Source organism: Hyaena hyaena, unplaced genomic scaffold, assembly GCF_003009895.1.
Source record: "Hyaena hyaena isolate Hyena2069 unplaced genomic scaffold, ASM300989v1 scaffold_840, whole genome shotgun sequence".
NCBI classification, from domain to species: Eukaryota; Metazoa; Chordata; class Mammalia; order Carnivora; family Hyaenidae; genus Hyaena; species Hyaena hyaena.
The window spans coordinates 819,790-842,697 of NW_024081475.1; the positions used below are offsets into that span (position 1 = coordinate 819,790).

Below are 22,908 nucleotides of genomic sequence, written 5' to 3' on the forward strand. Positions count from 1 at the left end.
TTGAGAAGATCAGGTGGTTCTTATCCTTTCTTTTATTAATGTGATGTATCATGTTGATTGATTTGTGGATATTGAACCAGCCCCGCAGCCCAGAATTTTCATTTTGACCAAACAAGCAATTTGAAGTTTCTGTCTTTGTTTGGGGATTGGCAAAAGTGTGCAGCAACCCAGAGTGTGAACCAAAACTATTGGTCTTCGGTTTGCATAGGTACAAGAAGTGAAGACAGTGGGGTGGGAGATTCTTTTCCTGGCTTGTTTTTTCACTTTGGGTTCTTAGCTCTTCAGCCATTAAGCAACAAGAGAACAGTAATTTGGAAGAAAGCACACAGGTTTCAACTTTTCCTTCTATTCTCCTCCTTAACAGAGGTCATCACTGTTCCCACGCCAAAGCAGCATCAGCCCACCTCTTATCCGATCTGACACAATCTGTAAGGACTTTGAAGAAATCTTCGTTGATGAAGAGTCACCTAAGATCTCACCAAAGGAGGTTTCAGAGGAGATCTTGACATTGAAGAAGGTGAGTGTTAGCCCCATCCTAGGACTTGATTGTGGGGCACAGGTTGGAAAAATGAAAAATCATTTGACACATGAGAGGGCATGTAAGTACATTTTATACATCTAGGTTTGTCAATTAAGTAATATCTGTCAACAATTGGAAAATTAGCAGCTTGTACCCATTTCAATACTTCCATTCTCACACTAATGAGTGGTTAATTTAATTGGTTGTCAGTGAACTTGAAAAGACTTTTAAATATATATATATTTTTTAATGTCTATTTATTTATTTTGGGAGAGAGTACAAGAAGGGAAGGGGCAGAGAGAGAGAAGGAGAGAAAGAATCCTAGTCAGGCAGAGCTCGATATGGGACTCAAACGAGCCATGAAATCATAAGCTGAGCCAAAATCGAATGAGACACTTAACCCACTGAGCCACCCAAGTGGCCTAGGACTTTTAAAGTGAAGTAGGGTTTAGAACAATTAACCTTGGGAACTAAAAACAGAAAGGTAATTTATAATGAAGATGATTGACCGGTCAGCACAAAACGGTTTTGATGTTAAAAGATCCAATGGAGGGAAGCAGCCTTCAGTTAAATGTCTCAACAACAACAAAAAAATCCCCAATCAAATTAGGAACAAAATTAAAGCATAGTCAGGTAGTAGGTGGCTATGAGTGCTCACTGACTAATGGATTTATACTATGACTATAAGTATTTTCAGCAGAATACCACTAAATCAGACAAATTAGTCTGAATTGGTGGACGGATTGAATTAGATAACATTTTTATTGTGATCAAATACACGTAACATAAAATTTATCATGTTAGGGGCACCTGGGTGGCTCAGTCAGTTAAGCGTCTGGCTCTTGGTTTCGGCTCAGGTCATGACCGTATGGTTCGTGGGTTCAAGCTCTGTGACAAGCTTTGTGCTGACAGCGCAGAGCCTGCTTGGCAGTCTCTCTCACTCTCTCTCTGCCCCTTCCTCCACCCCTCTCAAAATACATAAATAAACTTTTTAAAAAATGTATCATGTTAAAGCATACAATTCAGTGGCATTAATTCACAGTGCTCTGCACCCATTACTACTATCTAGGTCCCGAATGGTTCTGATTCCCCCAAATCATACTTATTAAACAGTCATTCATCATTCCTCTTTCCTCTCAGTCCCTGGCAACCACCAGTCTGCTTTCTGCCTCTGGATTTGCCTATTCTGGATACTTCATATAAATGTAATCACACAATATATGGCCTTTTGTATATGGGGCTGAATAATAGTTCATTGTATGGACGTACCATGTTTTGTTTAACTCTTCACCCACTGATGGGCATTTGGGTCCCATCTACCTATTGGTGATCGTGAATGGTGCTGCTGTGAGCGTTCATATACAAGTTTGCGTTTGAACACGTTTTCAGTTCTTTTGGGTGTATACCTAGGGGTGAAATTGCTGGATCATGTGGTAATTCTGTATTTAACCTTTTGAGGAGCCGCCGAACTGTTTTTCCCAGCAGCTACACCACTTTACATTCCCACCAGCTATGTATAAGGGTTCTGGTATCCCCACATGCTGTTTGACATTTGTTATTTTCCATTATTTAAAAATTTTTAATGTTTATTTATTTTTGAGAGACACACACAGAGAAATAGAGTATCAGCGGGGGAGGGATAGAGAGGGAGAGGGAGACACAGACTCTGAAGCAGGCTCCGGGCTCTGAACTGTCAGCACAGAGCCCGACGCGGGGCTCAAACTCATGAACCATGAGATCATGACCTGAGGTGAAGTCAGACGCTTGGCTGACTGAGCCACCCAGGCACCCCTGTTATTTTCCATTTTTAAAAAAATAGTCATTCTAGTGGCTGTGAAGTGTATCTCATTGTGGTTTTGATTTGCCTTTCCCTGGTGACTAACAATGTTAAGCATCTTTTCTTGTGCTTATTGGCCATTTATATACCTCCTTTGGAGACATGCCTGTTCAAGTCCTTTGCCCATTTTTTAATTGTATTTTTTGTTTTTTTGTTGTTGAGTTATGAGTTCTTTACATATTTTGGCTACTAGACCCTCTTCAGATATATGATCTGCAAACATTCCCCGCCCCTTCTGTGAGTTGTCTTCTAATTCTATCAGAAGAATAAAATTTTTAAAAATATTTTAATTTTGAGAAAGTCAAATTTATTGATATTTTTTCTTTTCATACTGTGCGTTTGGTGTCATATCTAAGAAGCCATTGCCCAATTTAAGATCGTGAAGATTTACCCCTATGTTTTCTTTGAAGAGTTTTATATTTAGGTCTTTGATCCATTTTGAGTTCATTTTTATATATGGTGTGAGATAGAGCCTAACTTAATTCTTTTTTTAATTTTTTTTAATTTTTTAAATTTATTTCTGAGAGAGAGAGAGAGAGACAACATGAGCAGGGGAGGGTCAGAGAGAGAGGGAGATACATAATCTGAAGCAGGCTCCAGGCTCTGAGCTAGCCGTCAGCACAGAGCCCGGCACAGGGCTTGAAACCATGAACCATGAGATCATGACCTGAGCTGAAGTCGGATGCTTAACCGACTGAGCCACCCAGGCGCCCCTATTGTTTTTTTTTTTTTAATTCAAGTTAGTTAACATGCAGTGTTGTCATGGCATGCATGTGGCCATCCAGTTGTCCCAGAACCATTTGTTGAAAAGACTATTATTGGGGCGCCTGGGTGGCTTAGTCGGTTGAGCGCCTGACTTTCGCTTAGGTCATGATCTCGCGGTTCGTGGGTTCGAGCCCCGCGTCGGGCTCTGTGCTGACTGCCAGCTCAGAGCCTGGAGCTCGTTCCAGTCTGTGACTCCCTCTCTCTCTGACCCTCCCCTGCTCACGCTGTCTCTCTCTCTCTCCTAGAAATAAATAAAACATTAAAAAAAAAAGAAAAAGAAAAGACTATTATTTCCTCCATTTAATGTTCTTGACACCCTTGTTGAAAATCAGTTAACCACAGATGATGTGTATATATATATATTATATATATATACTTATAGATACATAATTTTCTATATATAAGGTCATGTCATTTGTGAATTGAGATAGTTTTACTTCTTCCTTTCCTATTTGCGCTCTCATTGTTTCTTTTCCTTGCCTAATTGGCTAGAATTTCCAGGACAACAAGTGAAAGTGGTAAAAGCGAACATCCTTTTGTTACTCCTGATCTTCCGGGGAAAGATTACAGTTTTTCACCACTGAGTATTATGTCAGCTCTGGATTTTTCATATATGCTTTCTATTCCTAGTTTGTTAGGTGTTTTTAGTATGAAAAAGTGTTGGATTTTGTCAAATGCTTTTCTTTTTTTTAAAAATGGTTTCTTCATTTTTGAGAGAGAGAAAGTGTGTGTGCAGGGGAGGAGTAGACAGAGACGGGAACAGAGGGTCTGAAGCGGGCTCTGTGCTGACAGCAGAGACCTGATATGGGGCTCAGACTCACAAACTGGGAGATCATGACCTGAGCCCAAGTCAGATGCTTAACCCACTGAGCCACCCAGGCACCCCTGTTCAATGCTTTTCTACATCAGTTGAAATGATCATGTTATTTTTTTCCTTCATTCTATTAATATGGTATATTATTACATTGAGTCATTTTCACATGAAACCTCCTTGCAATCCTGGGGTAAATCCCAATTTGTCGTGCTATACAATTGCCTTAATATGCTGTTGGATTTGGTTTGCTAGTATTTTTGCATGCGTATCTATGAGGGATATAGTTCTGTAGTATTTTTTCTTGTGATACCTTGATTTGGCTCTGGAATATTGACACTGCTGGCCTCGTAGAATCAGGAAGTGCTCCCTCTTCTATCTTTTTTTTTTAGTATTTGTTAAGGATTGGTGTTAACTATTTAAAAGTTTGGGGCGCCTGGGTGGCTTAGTCGGTTAAGCGTCCGACTTTCGCTTAGGTCAGGATCTCGCGGTTCGTGGGTTCGAGCCCCGCATCGGGCTCTGTGCTGACTGTCAGCTCAGAGCCTGGAGCCTGTTTCAGAGTCTGTGTCTCCCTCTCTCTCTGACCCTCCCTTGCTCATACTCTCTGTCTCTCTCTCTCTCTCAAAAATAAATAAAAAAAAAAAATTTAAAAGTTTGGTAAAATTCACCAGTGAAGCCATCTAGTCCTGGGTTTTTTTGTTATTGTTGGGAAGTTTTAGTTACTGATTCAGTATCTTTACTTGTTATGGGTCAATTCAGATTTTCCATTTCTTCTTGAGTCAATTTTGATAATTTGGGTGTGCCTAGGAATTTATCCCTTTCATCTAATTTGTTGACATACAACTATGTGTACTATTGTCTTGTAATTCCTTTTACTTCTGTAAGGTCTGTAGTAATTGTTCCTTTCACTTCTGCTTTTAGGAATTTGTGTCTTCTGTCTTTTTGTCTTAGTAAATCTTCCTAAAGATTTGTCGATTTTGTTTTACTTTTTAAAGGACCCACTTTTGGTTTCATTGATTTTCTCTATTGTTTTTCTATTCCCCATTTCATTATCTCTGCCTTAATCTTTATTATTTCCTCCCTTTTGGGTTTCGTCTGCTCTTTTCTTTCTAGTTCCTTAAGGTGGAGATCTAGGTTATTGATTTGCAGTCTTTCGTCTTTTTTAACACAGGCATGTATATCTATACATTTCTGAGGACCGCTTTTACTGTATCACATAAATTTTTTATGTTGTGTTTTAGTTCTTATTCATGTCAAAGGATTTTCTAACTTTCCTTTTGATTTCTGTTTTGATCTGTTGGTTGCTTAAGGCTGTTCTGTTTAATTTCCACCTATTTGTGAATTTTCCAGCTTTCCTTCTGTTAATTGATTTCTAGTTTCAATCCATTTTAATCTTTTAAAATTTATGAAGACTTAATTTGTGGCCTAACATGGTCTGTCCAGGAGAACATTCCATGGGTACCTCAGAAGAATATGCGTTACGCTCCTGTTGTGTAGAATGTTCTGTATATATCTATAAGGTTTACTTGGCTTATAGTATTGTTTCAAGTCCTCTATATCTTTATTGACCTTGTGTCTAGATGTTTATTTACTGTTGAAAACAGGATACTGAAGTCTATAACACTCTTGTAGAACTGTCTATTCCTCCCTTCAATTCTGTCCATTTTTGCTTCATGTCTTTGGGGGTGGGTCTGTTGTTTGGGGTGTATATGCTTATGATTGTTCTATCTTCCTGGTAGATTGACCCTTTTATCAATATATAAGGTCCATCTTTATCTCCTATAACAATTTTGAGTTAAAGTTTATCTTGTCTGATATTGGTACAGCCACCTGACTCTCTTTTGGTTATGTTTTGCTCAGAATACCTTTTATCATCTTTTCACTTTCAACTTATTTGTGTCTTTGGATTTAAAGTGAGTTCTTGTAGCAGCATATGAAAAGATCCTCTTTCTTTTTTTAAATCGATTATATTTCTTAAATCCGTCTTGCCAATTTCTGCTTTTTGATTCGAGAGTTTATTTACAGGCATAGTAGTCACTAATAAGGAGGCCTGTACTTCTACCATGTTTTCCCTCTGCATATCTTACATGTTTTTGTTCCTCAATTCTTCCTCTGCTCCCTGCTTTTGGGTTTAATGGTGTTTTCTTAGTGTACTATCTTCATTCCCTTCTTATTCTCTCCTCCATATATTTTAAACTTATTTTCTTAGTATTCCACTTAGGGATGACAATTTTAAAAATTAGATGACATTTTAAGACGGAGAGCTTTGTCTTTGAGTAGGCTGACCATGCATTTTATAGGCTAATGAACAGAGCTAAATTATTTATAGTCAACATTTCCAAGTATCAGTCTAAACACTTGTTCTGCTTGAATGTAATGACCTTTCTATTAGTAGGTTCAGTAATTCAGAATTCAAGAATTCAGTCTGGTTGTTGCAGTAGGTTAAGTGGTGGGCTGGCGGGCAGGAAGTCTAATCTTTGGTGGTCTAGTCAAACCCCTACCACCTCCAGGCATGAGAGTTTCGTGGCTGTTTCTGCCATGCTTCCTGGTTCATTAGTTCACTGCGGTGAACACAAGGGGGACAGGTGGTGGCAACGGCATCATCCCAAGAAGCCGCTGGAATCACCATCCCGACCGGATATGCTGGCCCGGAGGCTTCTCTAAGCTTCCCATAAATTATGACCTCCAAGCCGTCTATCCCCAGAGGCCTCCCCACCAACCCTGCTCCTACCACTTTCTCCCTGAGGATCAACTAAGAAGCTGGGTGCAAAACCAAATTCTCCAAATAGGAAAGTCAGACGAAAAGAGGACTCAGTCTCCAAGGAGTCTTTCCAAGTTCTCTGTTTTATTTTCTTCTCCAAGCTGCTGCCTTCTACTGGTACCAGGGCTTAAACACATTACCTTTCAAGGACACCAAGGTACATGATTAAAATGGCAAAAAAAATAGTGATAAAGAGAGGATTTTCAAAGGACACCACCGACCTTTTACTCTAGGCTCACTTTTTCCTTCAACCCCCCGGGGACAGAGCAGGAAGGATGGCCTGAAACCTCGCTGCCTCAGCCTATGTCTTCTGTATTTCGTTGGGTGAAGAGTTGAGTTTTTCTCCCCCTTTCAGTTGTGGTTAGCGAAACTTCCCTGAATGATCTTCCTCTTTGGGCCTCACAGCCCTCTGTCCCGGTTCAGCGGCTTCTGTCTTTGAGTAGAGGCGAGACTGGCAGTGGGGATGAGCAGATATCTCTGCAGAGCGTAGGCGACATAGTGGCATAGTAAGCCACTGTGACTCTCTGTTTGATGTCTGCTCTTACCACACAGAGGGACACCAGCCCAGACGGTCTGACCTAACAGGGCCTGACTCATCCACCCCACCCACCCTCAGCCACCCCCTCGCAACCCTAGATCAGAGGATCCTCCTACTTAACACTTCCCTGACGCCCGCCACTTTCCCGACCTGGCTCATCTTCATCTGTATTGTCTGATGAGCCTATAGAAGATCTTTCTTCAATATTGCTTTTCGTGGGGAGAAATAAGTGTGTGAAAGAGAAGCCATGCACATACAACCCGGTCGGTCTTCACTCTTGGGAAAGGGGTGTATCAAGTACTTTGGTGCTTATAGTCTGAGCTGATTAAACACCTGGGCTTGAGTTCCACTGCAGGAGAAACATTGCTATTGAACATGGTGGGTGTTAAGCTGCTGCCAGTCCTAACATTGCATAGGCTAATGAAGAGTTAATTTAGAATCTTGCAGGACTGCCTCCTTATCATGTGTCTTGCTTTACCCCCGATGGCCTGTTCCATAATTCACCATTAGTATTTATAACTAGGTCTTTGAAGCCCAGTGATATATTTTTTTAAATCCTCCGATACATCAAAGGAGGGCGTAATGCCCCCCTTGCCACTGTTGCATAGAAATTAGTAGCTTACAAAGTGATTTTGCATATATAGGCGCATTTGATTGTCTCAGAAACTCAGTAAGGTAGATAGGGAAGATACCATTATTCCCATTTTAGGTGGAAAAAAACCAAACCCAAACAGTTTCAGAGAGGTGAAATGACTTGGCCAAGGCTATAGAGCCAACCAGAGCTGATTCAAATGCAGGATTCCTGTCTAAACCCACACCACCTCTCACCTGACCATGTGGACGCTAGCGGCTCTCTAAATTTGTACAACCAACACCCAAAACAGCAACAGCTGCTCACACTTATGGAGACTTTCTTTCTTTCTTTTTTTAAATATGTAGTCATTTTTGAGAGAGAGAGAGACAGAGACAGAGCATGAGCAGAGGAGGGGCAGAGAGAGAGGGAGACACAATTCGAAGCAAGTTTCAGGCTCTGAGCTGTCAGCACAGAGCCCGACGCGGGGCTTGAACCCACGAACTGTGAGATCATGACCTGAGCGGTAATCGGACGCGTAACCGACTGAACGACCCAGGCGCCCCTGGAGGGATAAAATTTTAAATAGGTTAGCCAGGGAAGGTGTCCCTGAGAAGGTGGCTTTTGTATTAAGACCTAAAGGAAGTGAGAGAAGCAAGTCACATGAACATGCAGGAGCAGCATCCCCAGCAGAAGGAACAGCAAGTGCAAATGCCATGAAGGAAGATGTTTGAGGTACAGCAAACCAGTGGTGTGCCTGGAGCAGAAAGTGATGGGAGGCACAGATCCTGCGAGGGGAGTGGGAGTATAGATATTGTCATCTAGTCCCCAAGCACCAGAACTGGAAGACCGCCCTGAAGCATGAAGGCATTTCAGAACAACACTGCAAGAGACCTTCCTCTGTACACCGAGTGTTAAGTTGACCATTCCGATAGATAATGCAAGCAAATATACGGCACCAGGAAGAGGTGTTCTATAAACTCATGAATAAAGAAGTAAGAAAAGGCCTGGGACCCCTCCTAATTTTGTGCAGTTGACCCCACAAAAGATAACTCGTGTCCCTTCGCCTAGAATCAGAAACAGAATAGTGACCTGGGCAGAGCATTGGCCTAACCCATTAGCACTGTGTTATGTCCCCAGGCATTGGGACCACAGGCCACAAAAGAACCACATTCGGAACCAAAGAGGGTATCACCGGACCAACATACAGTAGAGGTGGGGAAATATGAAGAGCTGTGAAAGCTGCAGCTACCAGAGGGGCCCCGGGTGCTGCATCAAGCCGGTTTGGAAAGAGCTAGCAAGTCAACAGAAATGGAGGTTCTGTCCACCTGCTAAACGATATCGTTTGCCATTGGTGTCCAGGGAGGAGATGGCTCCTAACCTGGCCCTCAGAGGGGCTTTCCTAACATAGATATTTGCAGTTTCTCAGGAGCAGGAGGTGCCCTGGGGTGTGTCTTTGAGGTGTAGAGAAGGCTATGTCAAGAAGCCCAGCGAAGACTATTTGGAAGCCTCTACAAAAAAACTCAGCTGGGAGCCCCAGGACCAGATGGCTTGGAGATAGGGGGAAGCCAGCCATAACGAGGGGGTGGGGGCACTCAGTTCCTCGGGGTCCTCCCAGCAGTCCTGCATCCTCATCCTGGACCAGTAAATGTAAACAGAGGCAGTGCGCTGTTTATGCAAATGCAGCTTACAGACAAGCCCCTCTTCTGCCCTGATTTTCTCCCCTCCCCCCCTCCTATGGAGAAACCCCAGAACCCTGATGACACAGACTGTACTTCTCACCCCAGTCAGCCCCTCCTGTTACTAAAAGGGGCGAATGGGATGAGAGGAAATACAAATCCTTTGACCTTGTAACCTCCATTAAATGGTTGAGTTCCTATCTCCGGGCAAAGGGGGAGCCCTTGAATCCTTTCTAAGCAGGGGGGGCCCCTGAACGTCTTGTTTCTTGTTCTCACCTACAAGGGAACCGGTAGAAGTGTGCCCCTTGCCTCTAAGGAGCCTGTTGACCAGAAGCATCAATGGTGCTGGAGGAAAAAGGGCCAGTAGTTCAGGAAAGATTTCTTCTTTGGGAATTCTTCAGCCAGAACAATCTCCAGCCTACAGAGCTGCCTCATTTCTTTTCTCCCACTCTCTCCAGAGCTCCTTTGAGTGCTCACCTGGACCCGTTCACTCACAGTCCTTGACCACGTATGCCATGATAACCTGTCCCAGCAGCGCTCAGCTGCCCATTGGTTTTAGCACCCCAGCCTCCACCAAGGGCTGTTTGGACTCGTCAGCTGCTCGACACAAGATGGCCTTAAATCCCCGGAAACAAAAGAAGAAGAAGAGCCTTCAGACGACTGTAAGTCCTTCAAGAGGCCTGGGAATAAACCCCTGCATCATAAAAGATGCATTCCAACCTTCCTGAACTGCTCTTAGGGGAGTGGTATGATTTGGGGGATCTATACCTTGAGTACAGATGGTCAAGTCAAGGGCACTATCCCAAGCTTGACACCCCACTCCCATCCCCGAGAGGTGAGTGGACTCGCATGTGGAATTTACATTGAAGGGACTGCAGAAAGCACAGTGACCTAAACCCCAGAAACTGCTTATTGGCCCAGCATCTGGGAATTCCCTCAGCCCTTCTTTGTAGAGGATCTCCAACCGTAGCCCGGATCAGCTTTCTTGTAGTTATTATTTTTGTAGTGTTTATCTATTTTTGAGAGAGCAAAAGCGGGGGAGGGGCAGAGAGCGAGGGGAACAGAGGATCTGAAGTGGGCTCTGCACTGACAGCGGTGAGCCCGATGTGGGGCTTGAACTCACAAACCATGAGATCGTGACCGGATGTTCAACCGACTGAGCCACCCAGGTGCCCCTAGTTTCTTTTCATTATTAATCAAGCAAGACCCGTGAGTTACACATGGAAGTGCTGTCCCACTCGTTTGGAGGTCAGGCTTCCAGCAACTCCAAGCATTCAGTGTCACAACGTTGTGTCCCGTGATTTTCTAGCAGGCAGAGCTACATTTAGGCAAGCCAATTATGTTAAAAACGTGGCCACCAGACTCAGAGCTCTGACGACAAAGAGAGGTGACAGTTGATAGCCAAGAAAGATGGCAGGATCAGTCTGAGACCATTTAGTAGAGGGATCACGGACCTTGCCCAGCTCAATAAATCCCTCAGGACCACCTGTATCATAGTCCAATGTAACATACCATGTTCATCATTCATCTAAGTCATCAAGAAACATTTACCTATGCTCCCTGGTATCTGTTTAAGAAGACAGAGAGGTAATAATGCCTTTGGAAAAAATTTTTACTAAGAGGTAAAACATGTTGGTGCTTCATTTAATTATACTTTACTGAAGGATGTTGGTGTTTAAAAGGATGTGTTAGTTAGCTGGAAGATTCACCTGGGCCAAACACCCGATTCCTCAGTGACTCTGGGCTCTAAGAGTTGTAAATCAGAGCTGGAGGACATGAAAAGATTTCGTAGTTACATGCATTTTGAAGGGAAGGGCATTCTAGGATAAATAGTTGCCCAGCGTCACGAGCCCTGGTGGTGGCAGACCTGGGGCCAGAACCCAGTCTTGACTTTCAGCCCTTAACGCTTTTCATCCCACCGTGTTGCGTCGAGCTCGGACATCTCAATTTAGCTTTAGAAAGAGAACAAACTATGGATTGAAAGAAGAGTCAGCCGGACAGTGGGTCCGGGGGGGCCCCTGGCGGCCCTGAGAGGATCTCCTTGGTTGTCAAGCAGAGAGAGAATAATCACAATACACTAAACCCTATTTATATGCATTATTGCCTGGACACCTCACCACAAACCTAGGAGATGGGGAATGGTGGCCGAGGGAGAGTTAGTGTGAGCCTCTGACTCTCTTCCTTCTGCACAACCTAATTAAGAACACACATGGACATCAGTCTCTAAGAAGGTCGATCCATCTTCTTCCATGTGACTCTCCCTAACTCATGGGTGACTATGAAAGGGTCCAGGATCATTTACGACACAGATCGTAAATTGCTGCCACCCGCTCCTTGCTCTGGAATTTCTTAGCTTTCTCCTCACCCTTAACTTATAGATGTGGATATAGAGATTTAGAGATAGACGTGGAAACAGAGATTTCGAGAATAATGTGGCCAGGGTCACGTGGTGAGTAAATGATGGAGCAGAGACTTGAACTCGGGTCTATCCCACCTCATTCACTCACAAATTTCTTGGAGCTGAGTCTATTTGTGCAGGCACTTTGAGCGAGGGCGTCAAGAGTAATACCTTTGCGTTTAGGTGTGTGTCATAAAGGCTCACACGAAGCAAGTTCTGGTCGCTGGTTCAGTGCACTGCTGTTCTGACATTTCCAAAGGTGCCCTGTAATCATCTGAAACCTTGTTTATGTTAAACCAACTCCAGCCCTTTCTGCATAAGGGCTGAACCCTTCATCGTGTTCTCTCTTCTTTCCCAGCAAACCCCTGATCCTCTTTCTTCCTTTGAGCTGGAAAGACATAATTCATGCTTTCACTAAATTCCCTGAAACGAAGCCAAATGGGCTTTGAATTTGGCTCCCAGACCTGGTGAAACCAGTGTTGCCAAGAACCTGATTGCCATCAGGCCAACAACCGCATTTTCAGACAGATGGCCTTGGAGTGTGGTTTGGTGGTTTCCGGGGTTGGTTTTAGAAGGTGCCCGGCAGCACATCGCTCAGAGATCAGACACTTCGAATTTATGTGAATCACTTCCAATAGATAAACTGATCACTTCCAACAGGGAAAAGGATCACCAGGGGATGAGGCCATTGGACATGACTTCTATGGTTAATGGTGTCGTTATGTTCCCAGCTGAGCCATACGGATATCAAGGACTTTTTCCCCCCGATGTTACTTTGCTTGGCAACCACGCAAGGGTGGATGGGAAGCCCTTCGGTGCCATTCAGCCTCTTGCTTGCCCTCTTTTAGGTGAAGCCAAAGCAGGAGGAGCCAGACCTTCCATTGGCATCTGAAGAAGAGAAGAGAACAACAAAATCCAAAGAAGCTGACCAAAAGAAGCCAAAACAAGACAGTGCAGGTTGGCGCATCCTCACCCTCATTCAGAAACGTGTGTTAAGAGCTTCATGCCTCAGGGCTAGGTGACAAGAGCTGTGGAGGGAGATTTAGTTAGGCCTGCTGCCCCTGGTCCTCGGGGAACGTTCAAGTTCAGGTGCATACCGGCGGGCTCCAAGTTCCTCCATCGAAGCTGCCTGGCGAATACAGTTGCCGCTAGTGGGGGATTAAAGTAAAAGATTATACCTGGATCTCTAGTTTATCTAAATGAGTTTCCAGCCAGAGAGGCGCCTTGTGCTTGTTTATTTGTCTGGAAGCTTGTCTCATCCTTCCCGAGGCTAGCGTACACGCTGAGTGCCTCGGTGAGTCCGGATAGCTGAGGGCAGGCAGCCGTTTCCCCCTCAGTACCCTCCCAGCACCAGAGCCAGGCAATAATAGAATTAGCCAAAAACTAGGTCTTTTTTAAAGGTCCTTTTTAAAAGGGCTTGTGATAACAGTGAGACCCATTTCCATATCCACAGGCAAAGAGGCCTTGGGTAGCTGTGGACAGATATACTCGGCAGCCAGCACCTGCCAAATCCCCCAAACAACAAATACCACTGGAGTGAAAATCTGTGTGGTGTGTGTGCGTGCGCGCGCGCGTGCGCGTGTGTGTGTGTGTGTGTGTGGATGGGGGCGTTGGTTGCCGCTGATGGCAGCCCAATTTCAAGCAATACTTGATAAAACAAAATTGTAACCCTACAATTAAGTTGAACAGTTATATTTTTGCTGCAAAGGATTTCCCCTGTGGGTTCAAAGACAGGAGATCCCTAGATACATTTTTCCACAAAAATTCACAAAACTCATCTGCAGGAAGAAGGAGGAAGAGGAGGAGGAGGAGGTGGAGCAGAAGGGAGAGGGAGGGATGGAGGAAGAGGAGGAGGAGAAGGAGAAAATGAAATTAAATGTACTTCCTTTTGGATCTTTTTCTCATATTTATTTATTTTTAAAAATTTTTAATGTTAAAGTTTTTTAATGTTTATTTTTTGAAAGAGAGAGACAGAGTGAGCACGAACGGGGGAGGGACAGAGGCAGAGGGAGACACAGAAGCAGGCTCCAAGCTGTGAGCTGTCAGCACAGAGCCCCACGCGGGCCTTGAAACCCACCAACTATGAGATCATGGCCTGAGCCAAAGTCAAACACTTAACTGACTGAGCCACCCAGGCGCCCCTAAATTTATTTTTTTAATGTTTATTTATTTATTTTCGAGAGAAAGAAAGAGTGTGAGCGTGGGAGGGGCAGAGGCAGAGGGAGACACCGAATCTGAAGCAGGCTCCAGGCTCCGAGCTGTCAGCACAGAGCCCCACGCGGGCCTTGAAACCCACCAACTATGAGATCATGGCCTGAGCCAAAGTCAAACACTTAACTGACTGAGCCACCCAGGTGCCCCTCATATTTATTTTTAATAGTTGTCCCTTTTATGCATGGAGGATAGAACTGATTCCATATCTGCGGGGGCAGATACTTTGTTTTTTCTGCGTAATTGGGGTGTAGCCAGCTATGCCCAGCATTGTAAGCTGGATCTGGAAGCACTAGATGGAGATCGGGGGATTCCATGGATGATGAGGGGCGGAAGTCAGTGAGGGTCCTCCCACCTGGGGACTGAACAATTCCTAGTAAACGTACGAGGGAGGAGTGGGGCAATCTGTGTAATTGTTGCCTTGTGCTTGACCTGAAGCCTGTAGACACTGATGTAACTGTTAAGGCTTTCCAAGAATTGCTTTGCGTGTATATTACATCAGACCGATTTAATACAAAAGAGTAAAAAGCAAAAGAAAAGGGGGCCTCAATCCTACCTCCCAGATGATTCCCTGTTGACACCTTTCTAAAAATTAAAGCAATACCATGGGGCTCCTGGGTGGCTTCGTCGGTTAAGCGTCCGACTTTCGCTTGGGTCATGACCTCGCGGTTCGTGGGTTCGAGCCCCTGCGTCGGGCTCTGTGCTGACTGCCAGCTCAGAGCCTGGAGCCAATTTCAGAGTCTGTATCTCCTTCTCTCTCTGACCCTCCCCTGCTCACGCTGTCTCTCTCTCCTAGAAATAAATAAAAAATATTAAAAAAAAATTAAAGCAGTACGTGCACATGATATGAAAATTAGATAGAATTAAAGTAAAAAATAGAAACACTAATCAGAAAGTGAAATTCTCCTTTTTGCCTGGCCCATCAGTTTCCTAAAAGGTAATACTTGCTACAGGTTCAAACCTGGGGGGCTCAGTCAGTTAAGCGTCCAGCTCTTGACTTCGGCTCAGGTCACGATCTCACGTCCCTGTGTCAGGGCTCTCTACTGTCAGCACTGAGACCGCTTCAGATCTTCTGTCCCCAACCGCCCCCCGAACTCTGCCCCTCCCCCACTTGCACTCTCTCTCTCTCAAAAATAAACAAACATTTTTTTAATCTTACAAAAAAATTGCAATGTGTCTCCCACTTACTGGTGGACCAGACTTTTGATTTGATGTTGATGAGCCAACCTGGTAATCAGTGCATAAAGTTGGGATTTCACTTGGATGTCAAAATCTCCACCTGCAGAGGCTGACAGCAGCCACACTGCTCACTTTCTTCTGACTAGTTCCATCCATTCCTCCCTGAGGAATTCCATAGTAAATAGGTTCCCATTGGGCCGGGGCAGAATGGTCTTATTTTCAGAAGCCGAAGGCCCACGCAGTTTTCTTGTCCTTATTTCCTGTTTGGCACAGGTGCCTCGAGCCTGGAGCAGAGCAAGAAAACTGCAAATCTGGGTAAGAAGATGGCGGAGCAGGCCACAAACCCAGATGCTGCCGGTGCTCAGGGCTACCTGTCAGCGTCGGCGTACGGAAGACAACGGGCAAGAAAAGAACCCGGGGCTGTAGGAATCAGCGAGTGTGGGCTCCGAGGAAGAAGCTTCAAACAGTCTTCTGCCTTCTCTGGACCCTTCTCTTTGGAGCAGTCCACCACTCCACCGACAGCAAGTGGGACTCCTCAGGAAGTACTTTCAGACAAAGATGGCCTGGGCAAGAGGCATCCCGGGGTAGACTTTAAAGCTGCAAAAGCATCAGTAGCCCAGTCTGTGCCTGAAGACCTGGTTGGTGACCTGTCACCGTGCTGGGAAGGTGGAGCCCCCAGAGCCAAGGAGGCGGAAGCCAGAGCTACTCTTTCATCCACAGTGGCCGAGTCCAAAGGGTGTAAGCGTTCTTCTCATACCCAGTCAGAGAGGAAAGAAACCTCCAGCTCCAAGTTGCAAGGTCGCTGGCTGAAAACGGAGTCAGCTCAAGATATTCCGACTCTGAGCAGAGAGAAGCCGGCAAGTGCTTTGGCAAAGAGAGGCGTTTCTGTGGCGAGGCCACGTCTCAGGAGCCTTTCCTGGGCCGGGCTGGAGCCCCAAGCCAAAGAAGCGTTCTCGGATTCCAAGAGTTCTGGAGAGCTGGGGGATGGCTCAGAGCAGCAGGTGGCCCCCAGGCCTTCTGTCCAGTCCTTGGAGAGGCCCAAAGATGACCAAAGAGTCTTCACAAGCCCGGGAAGTTCAGCCGCAGAGCCGAGCCCGCCTGGGCAGCAGCTGGCTTCGAGATCCCCTTCGCGGGCCTTGGCGCAGCCCGAGGCTGAAGAAGTGTCCTTGGATTCAGAGAGTGCTCCAGAGGCCGGAGGCCCAGGACTCCTCACAGACTCCAAGAGCACTTCTGCAGAGGAGGTGGTTTCTGGATCTGCTCCTGTGGCCTTGGGGGACCCCAAAGACAAAGGGTCCAGAGGGCTGCATAGCGACGCAGACGCCGACAAGTTCAAGAGTGCTGACCCTTCCCAGGCCTCGAGCGAGAAGCCCAAAGACCAACCAGGAAGCCCCTCCGTTTCGAAGTGCGCGCTTCAGGACTGGGGCATTTCCGTGCAGGGGGTCACTCTCACACAGCCTCCTCAGTCCTTCGAGAAGCCGGCTGTCGAGCAGCAAGTGTCCTCGCACCCGTTGAGGGCTCCAGCACAGCCTTCCCAGTCTGCGGCGGGCACCAAAGCCGAGCAGCAAACCTCCTCGACGGCGCATCTGGAGGGCGCAGCTCAGGAGTGGGGCCTCTCTGTGGAGCTGCTGCTTCTCAGAACCTCTTCGAAGCCCGTGCTGCAGCTTACAGTTGAGCAACCAGTCTCCCAAAGCCCAGACATCGCTACGGCCACGGGCATCAGTTCTGAGGCCCCCGAGCCTCATTCTAAGTCTCCTCTGAAACCCATAGCTGTGGATGCCATCCCCGTGGGTCCAGATTGCATGGCTGTCCAGGACAGCGTTTCTAAGCAAGTGCTGCCTTCCAGGGGTCCTTTCCAGGCCCTGCTGAGACCGGCAGCCGGGGATCAAGTCTCTTGTGGCGCTGAAAGTGCCGTGGTTGAGAACAACAACGCCTCTATGCAGCCGCTGGTCCCCAGGCTTCAGTCCCCGAGGGGACCTCTGGCCCAAGGCTCTGAAAGTCCGGAGAGTGCTGCAGCTGAGGGGGGCGCTTCTGGGGAGCCGCTGCTCCCCAACCATGCTGCTCAGTCCCTGGGGAACCCTCAAAGCCAGCAGATCTCAGAGAACGCTGTGGTCAAGGAGGGCACGTCTGCCTCGCCGCCTCGCCGAGGCCCTTCCCAGCCCTCGGGGGAGCCCAAACTCCAGGCACAGACCCTCATCCCTGCCTCAGCGAATACTTCTGCAGGCAGCGGCCCTGAGGAGAAGACGCCTCCTACAGACACCTCCCAGGCCTGGGTGAGCCCCAAGGTTGAGCAAGAAGCCTCGGTGGGTCCCGAGAGCTCTGCTGCTGTGGAGCAAGGCATCGCTGTGGAGCCACTGCCCTCCAGGAAGCCCTCTCTGTTCTGGGAGAGGCCAGGCATGGAGCAGCAAGCTGCCTCGGGTTCAGGAAGTGCTCCCGCAGCACAGAGCACTCCGGGAGAGCCAAAGCCTCCCAAGAGCGCTTTGCAGGCTCAGGGCCACCGTAAATCCAAGCAAGCGGCCTCGAGGGATCCAGAGGGTGTTGCGGCCGAGGACACGTCCAAGGAGCAGCCACCCGCCACAATGTCTTCTCAGTCCCCGATGAAACCCATGGTGAAACGGGCAGTCTCTGCAGGTCCGGAGAGTGTGGTCGCCAAGAGGGAGGCTTCCGGAGAGCCGCTGCTTCCCAGGCAGTTTGCCAGGCTCCTTGCGGGACACAAAGTCCAGCAAATATCTTCCAATTTTGAGATCATCGCTACAGAGGGCGCCATCTCTGGGAAGCCAGTGCCTTCCAAGAGTCCTCCCCAGATCTTGGTGAGGTCTAAAGTCCAGGAAATGTCCTCACGTCTAGAGAACAAGGCCCTTGAAGGAGACATGCCTAAGAAGTCACCGATGCCTAGATATCCTTCCCGGTCATTTGTGAAGTATATGGCAGAGCAAGTCTTTTCAGAGAGCCCCACGGCTGAGAAGGGAATTCACGCAGATCTTCTGTCTACAAATCCACCTTCCAAACCTTCGATGAGGCCCAAAGTCCAGTTCCAAGTCTTCTCAGGGCAGGAGAACGCCAAAATGGAGGAAGGCATTTCTTCCCAGCTGCTGCCTTCTAAAGGCCCCTTACAGTCCTCGGGGAGGCCCGAAGACCCCAAAGAAGTCTCCTCACCGTCTGAGAGTGCTCCCGCGGAGCTGAGAGGTTCAAAAGAGCAGCCACCTCCCAGATGCCTTTCCCAGGCTTTGGGGAAGCTTGAGTACCAACAGTATGTCTCCCCAGCCTCTGAGAGCGCTCTTGAAGGAAGGAAGAGCTCTGAAGACAAGCTGCCTTCCGGGGGCCCTTCCCAAGCACATGTTTTCTCAACAGGCTCGGCGAGTGCGCCTGTGGAGCAGAGCTGTTTTGAGAGGCCCCTGCCTCCCAGTGCCTCCTTCCAGGCTTTTGCAGACCCTGAAGCTCAGTGTTCCGTGGGCACCGCTGTTGAGGGAGCCGTTCCTGGGAGCAATCCTAGTGGCTGGTCCGTACCGAAAGGCTCAGCTTCTCCACGCGGAACCAAGAAACATAGCCACGGCTCTCAAGACCTCGTTAAGAACATCCTGGTTCTTGCTGCCAAACCCATGCAGCTCACTTATGCTCCTGCCAGCCAGACATCCGCTTCTGGGGTCACTTGCCCCAAGGAGGAAGTTGTCAAGAGCAGCGATCCGAATAACAGCCACTCAGATGTGCCCACCACCGAGGCTGATGTTGAAAACCTCTTTGGAATTCGACTGAGAAAAATCCCTGCCTCCGAGAAGCTCAAGGGTGAGAAACAAGATGATTGTACCAAGCTGTCTTCACTCTCCTGGGGCCCCAATTCACTTCCTGTACATAAAGAGCATCGGATCAAAAGAAGTGCTTCCCACGGGTTTCTGGGCACAGCAGAGTGCTTCATCCCAGGATACGAGTTTGCAGAGAAGCAACAAGGCAGGCCCAAGTCTGAAGTCATAGCCGGGAGTCAACCCGCTGACAAGGTCCCAGGTGAGACTTTCTCCTTCTGGGGGCACGTGCTGAATGGAGGGAAGCACTAGAAATCAAAGCCTTGAGCGGGAGGATGTCTGTTCCTGCCCGGCCTGCTGAGCCGATGCTTCGATGGGGCCGTCTTCGTGCATTTTCTGAGCAGGCTGGTGTCCCGTTCTAGATGGATGGGTGCGGAGATGGTCAATTTTGAACCTTTTCCTTCCCAGGCAGGTCCCACCGTCTGGACAGACGTCCACATTCTGTCATGGACACACGTACTGTGCTCCCCCCACAGCACCATGGGGATTTTCAAAGCCAACTCATTAGTAGAGCGCCATGTGCAGGCTCTCAGGCCGAACTCTTAATTCACTGGGAATGTTTATAGCTCCACAGCTTCTTCACACCCCTGAAATGCCTAAGAATCCAGAGCTAGGTGATCTTTTGAGCCCTGGTCTCTCCCAAAGCCCTCGTACCTTCACACTGCCCACCACGTACTCTTGAGTACGCCCATAACCACGGCCGTGGAACCGCACACACGAGGGACCGTGACGTACCAGAGGCCATATGAGGTACCCTTGGGGTTACAAGAATGACATCAATAGCCCGAGCCCCTGGCCTCCGGGGGAGTGTTCCCAGCCAATCTGGCAACGACTGTCCTCCCCTGACTTGGGCATAGGAAGAGGGACGGACGAGGGAGGGAGAGGGACCAGTGAGTGGACAGTGTGCAAACGTGGACGTACAGCCTCTCATCTCCACAAGGAGCGCCTGCCTTCGCCGGGTTGTGGGGACGGCACAAAAGAAGGGGGTCCTTTTCTGTGTGATCGCTCTTTCTTTTCATCTGCCAATTACCGAGGATCCCACATGGTTGTGTTATCGTGGGTAGGCCCCAGCCTGGCCTGAGACCCGGCCTGCCTCACTTTGGTTGTAACCACTGTCTTTCCTTTCTCAGGAGGGGCGCCTGGTCAACAGGCATATTACAGCATCTCAGAGCCAACTTGGATAACCAAGCTAATGGAGAAGCAGAAGGGTTCTCAGGTCCCTGTTCCTACGAAAGAGCCAGAAGCCAAGAACAGGGCCACAATCAAAGAGGCTTCATCTGTGGTAAGATGTGCAGCAGCCCACGGGACACTCCCACAGGGTGCTAGAACTGGCTGACTAAGCTTGCGTTGGGAACTTGGCCACGCATGCAGCTTCCCACCTCTCTCGGTGCATTCATTAAGGCAGGGCGACTCTTCAGGGGGAAAGGTCTTGCCTTGTACTCATACAATAACGTGCCCTGCTAGGGCGCCTGGGTGGCTTGGTCAGTTGAGCATTTTACTTCAGCTCAGGTCATGATCTCACGGTTCGTGAGTTCGAGCCCCACATCGGGCTTCCAGCCGGAGCCCGCTTTGAATCCTCCATCTCCCTCTCTCTCTGCCCCTCCCGTGTTCTCTCTCTCTCTCTCAAAAATGAATAAACATTTTTTAAAAAACATGCCCTGCTTTATGCTCTTACAGGGTTCACGAAAAGTATTAATATGAGAAGGCTTTGTAAATCCAATCCTGTCCTAAATATTGTAGAGCAGTATTCCATGAAGTCGGTTGAGAAATGAAGAATAAGTCATAGATTAAAAACAAACAAACAAACAAAAAGAATCACTGAGGGGAGAATTGAGTAACTATCCTTAGAGGTATTTTATGCTTATAAGTATAGGTAAGTATTTAAGAAACTATAAATGGAATCAAACTATCTGTACTTTTTTCATTTAACATTTCATTTCTGGGCACCTTTCCGTATCATACATAGTGGTTTACTTTATAAAGGCAACGTTTGCTATTTGGGATTTCACATCTTGGCTTGGTTTGGCATGGCACCTCCCTATAGGTTAGAAGAAAAGTTACGTGATGTACTAGACTAATGGTCCCACACGTGGATGGGGGATGATGAGGTGGTGTCTTGCTTTCAATGTCCCATTTGCAGTGTCTTTGAAGGTGTTGGAATGAGAAGTCCTCTTGTCAAAACTGTCACAAAAACAAATCAAATTTGCATATCAAGAGATATGTGTCCACGACCCCTGGGTGGCTCGGTGGGTTAAGCTTCCGGCTTAGGCTCAGGTCATGATCTCTTAGTCTGTGAGTTAGCTTACTGTTAAGGGTGGGTGATGTGCTTGGGAAAAGGTTGTTCTCAGCTGAAATAAGTATGTTAACCCGTTTAAACTATCTGTATGATTAGACAGGCTTTTCTTCCAGATTGCAAAGGTGGTAAACTTGACCTAGCTAAGGTTTTGTGAACCGAAATTCTGAACCAAGGTCGTCTCAGTGCTATTTCCTTCCTTCTCTGTCTCTCTGTCTCTGTCTCTGTCTCTGTCTCTCTCTCTCTTTTCTTTTGACTAATGTTAAACTCATACCCAGGACGAGGCTTGTACCTTGTGGTTTTCTGACTAAGTGATTGGTTCTTTTCCACATCGGGACTCACAAGCCTTTTGTTGTCACTTTTTGTATTAAAGGAAGATATCTTTGAAGACGGAAAACAGCCAGCAAGTATTTTTACTTCCAATGTCAGTAAACAAGAGCAGATGGCACCAAAAAAGCTACTTGAGCCCACCAAAGGAGGTAGAAACATACCCCCCTCCCCTGCAAAAGAGCCCTGGCAGCAGATTGCGAAACTTTAGAAATTTCTGTCTCTGACAATCCGTGTCTTTTCCCACCTCTCCCCTGTCCCGAATCAGCTTTGTGATTCTCATGGCTCTTCCATTAGGTGCAGCTATTAGCTCGTTTTAGGAAAATCCCGTTATTATGACCACTCGAAGTCCAGTGTGTAACTTCCAGGGGGTCTTCCGGTCTTCCAGCTCATCGAGGAAGCTGTTACAGGCACAAAATTGTAATCACTCACTAAAATGTTCCTGTGGTTGGTATTCAGGAGGAAAGAGGCAAAAGCTGCTTTCCAGTTCGTGGCAAAACAGTATTTTCTTGACTCCTACACCCCCAACGGCACTTTAATCCACTGTGAAGGCCCAGTGGTGTTGAATTGTTCCTTTTAACCATTTTTTAATGTTTATTTATTTTTGAGAGAGAGAGGGAATGCAAGCGGGGGAGGGGCAGAGAGATGGGGGGCACAGAGGATCCAAACCGGGACTCCACGCTGACTGCGGAGAGCCCGATGCAGAGCTCGAACCCATGAACCATGAGACCATGACCATAACCTGAGTTGGATGCTTAACTGACAGAGGCACTCAGGCGCCCCTTCGTTTAGCTATTTAAAAGGCTTGTTTCTCCATCTTCTAAGCAGGAGGTGAGAGGTGGGGAGATGTTGAAAGCTGAGAGAGCACTGGGCTGGGATAGAATAGAACGTGGTCTCATCAGGACGCCTGCTGGCTCAGCTGGTTAACCATCTGACTCTTGATCTCGGCTCAGGTCATGGATTCACCATGAGTTCGAGCCCCGTGTCAGGCTCTGTGCTGGCAGCTTGGGATTCTCTTTGATTCTCTCTCTGCCCCTATCCCCCTCGTGCTCTCTCTCTCTCAAAATAAATAAATAAATAAACTTTAAAAAAATAAAAAAGAATGTGATCTCATCAGTGGAGTTGTGTGCCAGAGGGATTTTCTTTTCAGTGGGAGCCAGAGGAAGGGGGGAGGGAAGGACGGATGTGTATTCAATCATCTTTGTCCTCTCTCCTTGTTCCTTT

At 47.1% G+C, this 22,908-nt stretch overlaps 1 protein-coding gene across 1 annotated transcript in view; it reads left to right on the forward strand.

The window, feature by feature from the left end:
• The window catches only part of KIAA1210 (KIAA1210 ortholog), a 41,630-nt gene that overhangs the window by 16,681 nt on the left and 2,041 nt on the right, over nt 1-22,908 (forward strand). The window contains exons 5-10 of the mRNA XM_039219827.1: nt 365-517; nt 9,980-10,144; nt 12,729-12,867; nt 15,544-19,266; nt 20,195-20,346; nt 21,731-21,836. Coding sequence (XP_039075758.1) covers nt 365-517; nt 9,980-10,144; nt 12,729-12,867; nt 15,544-19,266; nt 20,195-20,346; nt 21,731-21,836 — 4,438 coding nt within the window. The remainder of the gene's footprint in view (nt 1-364; nt 518-9,979; nt 10,145-12,728; nt 12,868-15,543; nt 19,267-20,194; nt 20,347-21,730; nt 21,837-22,908) is intronic.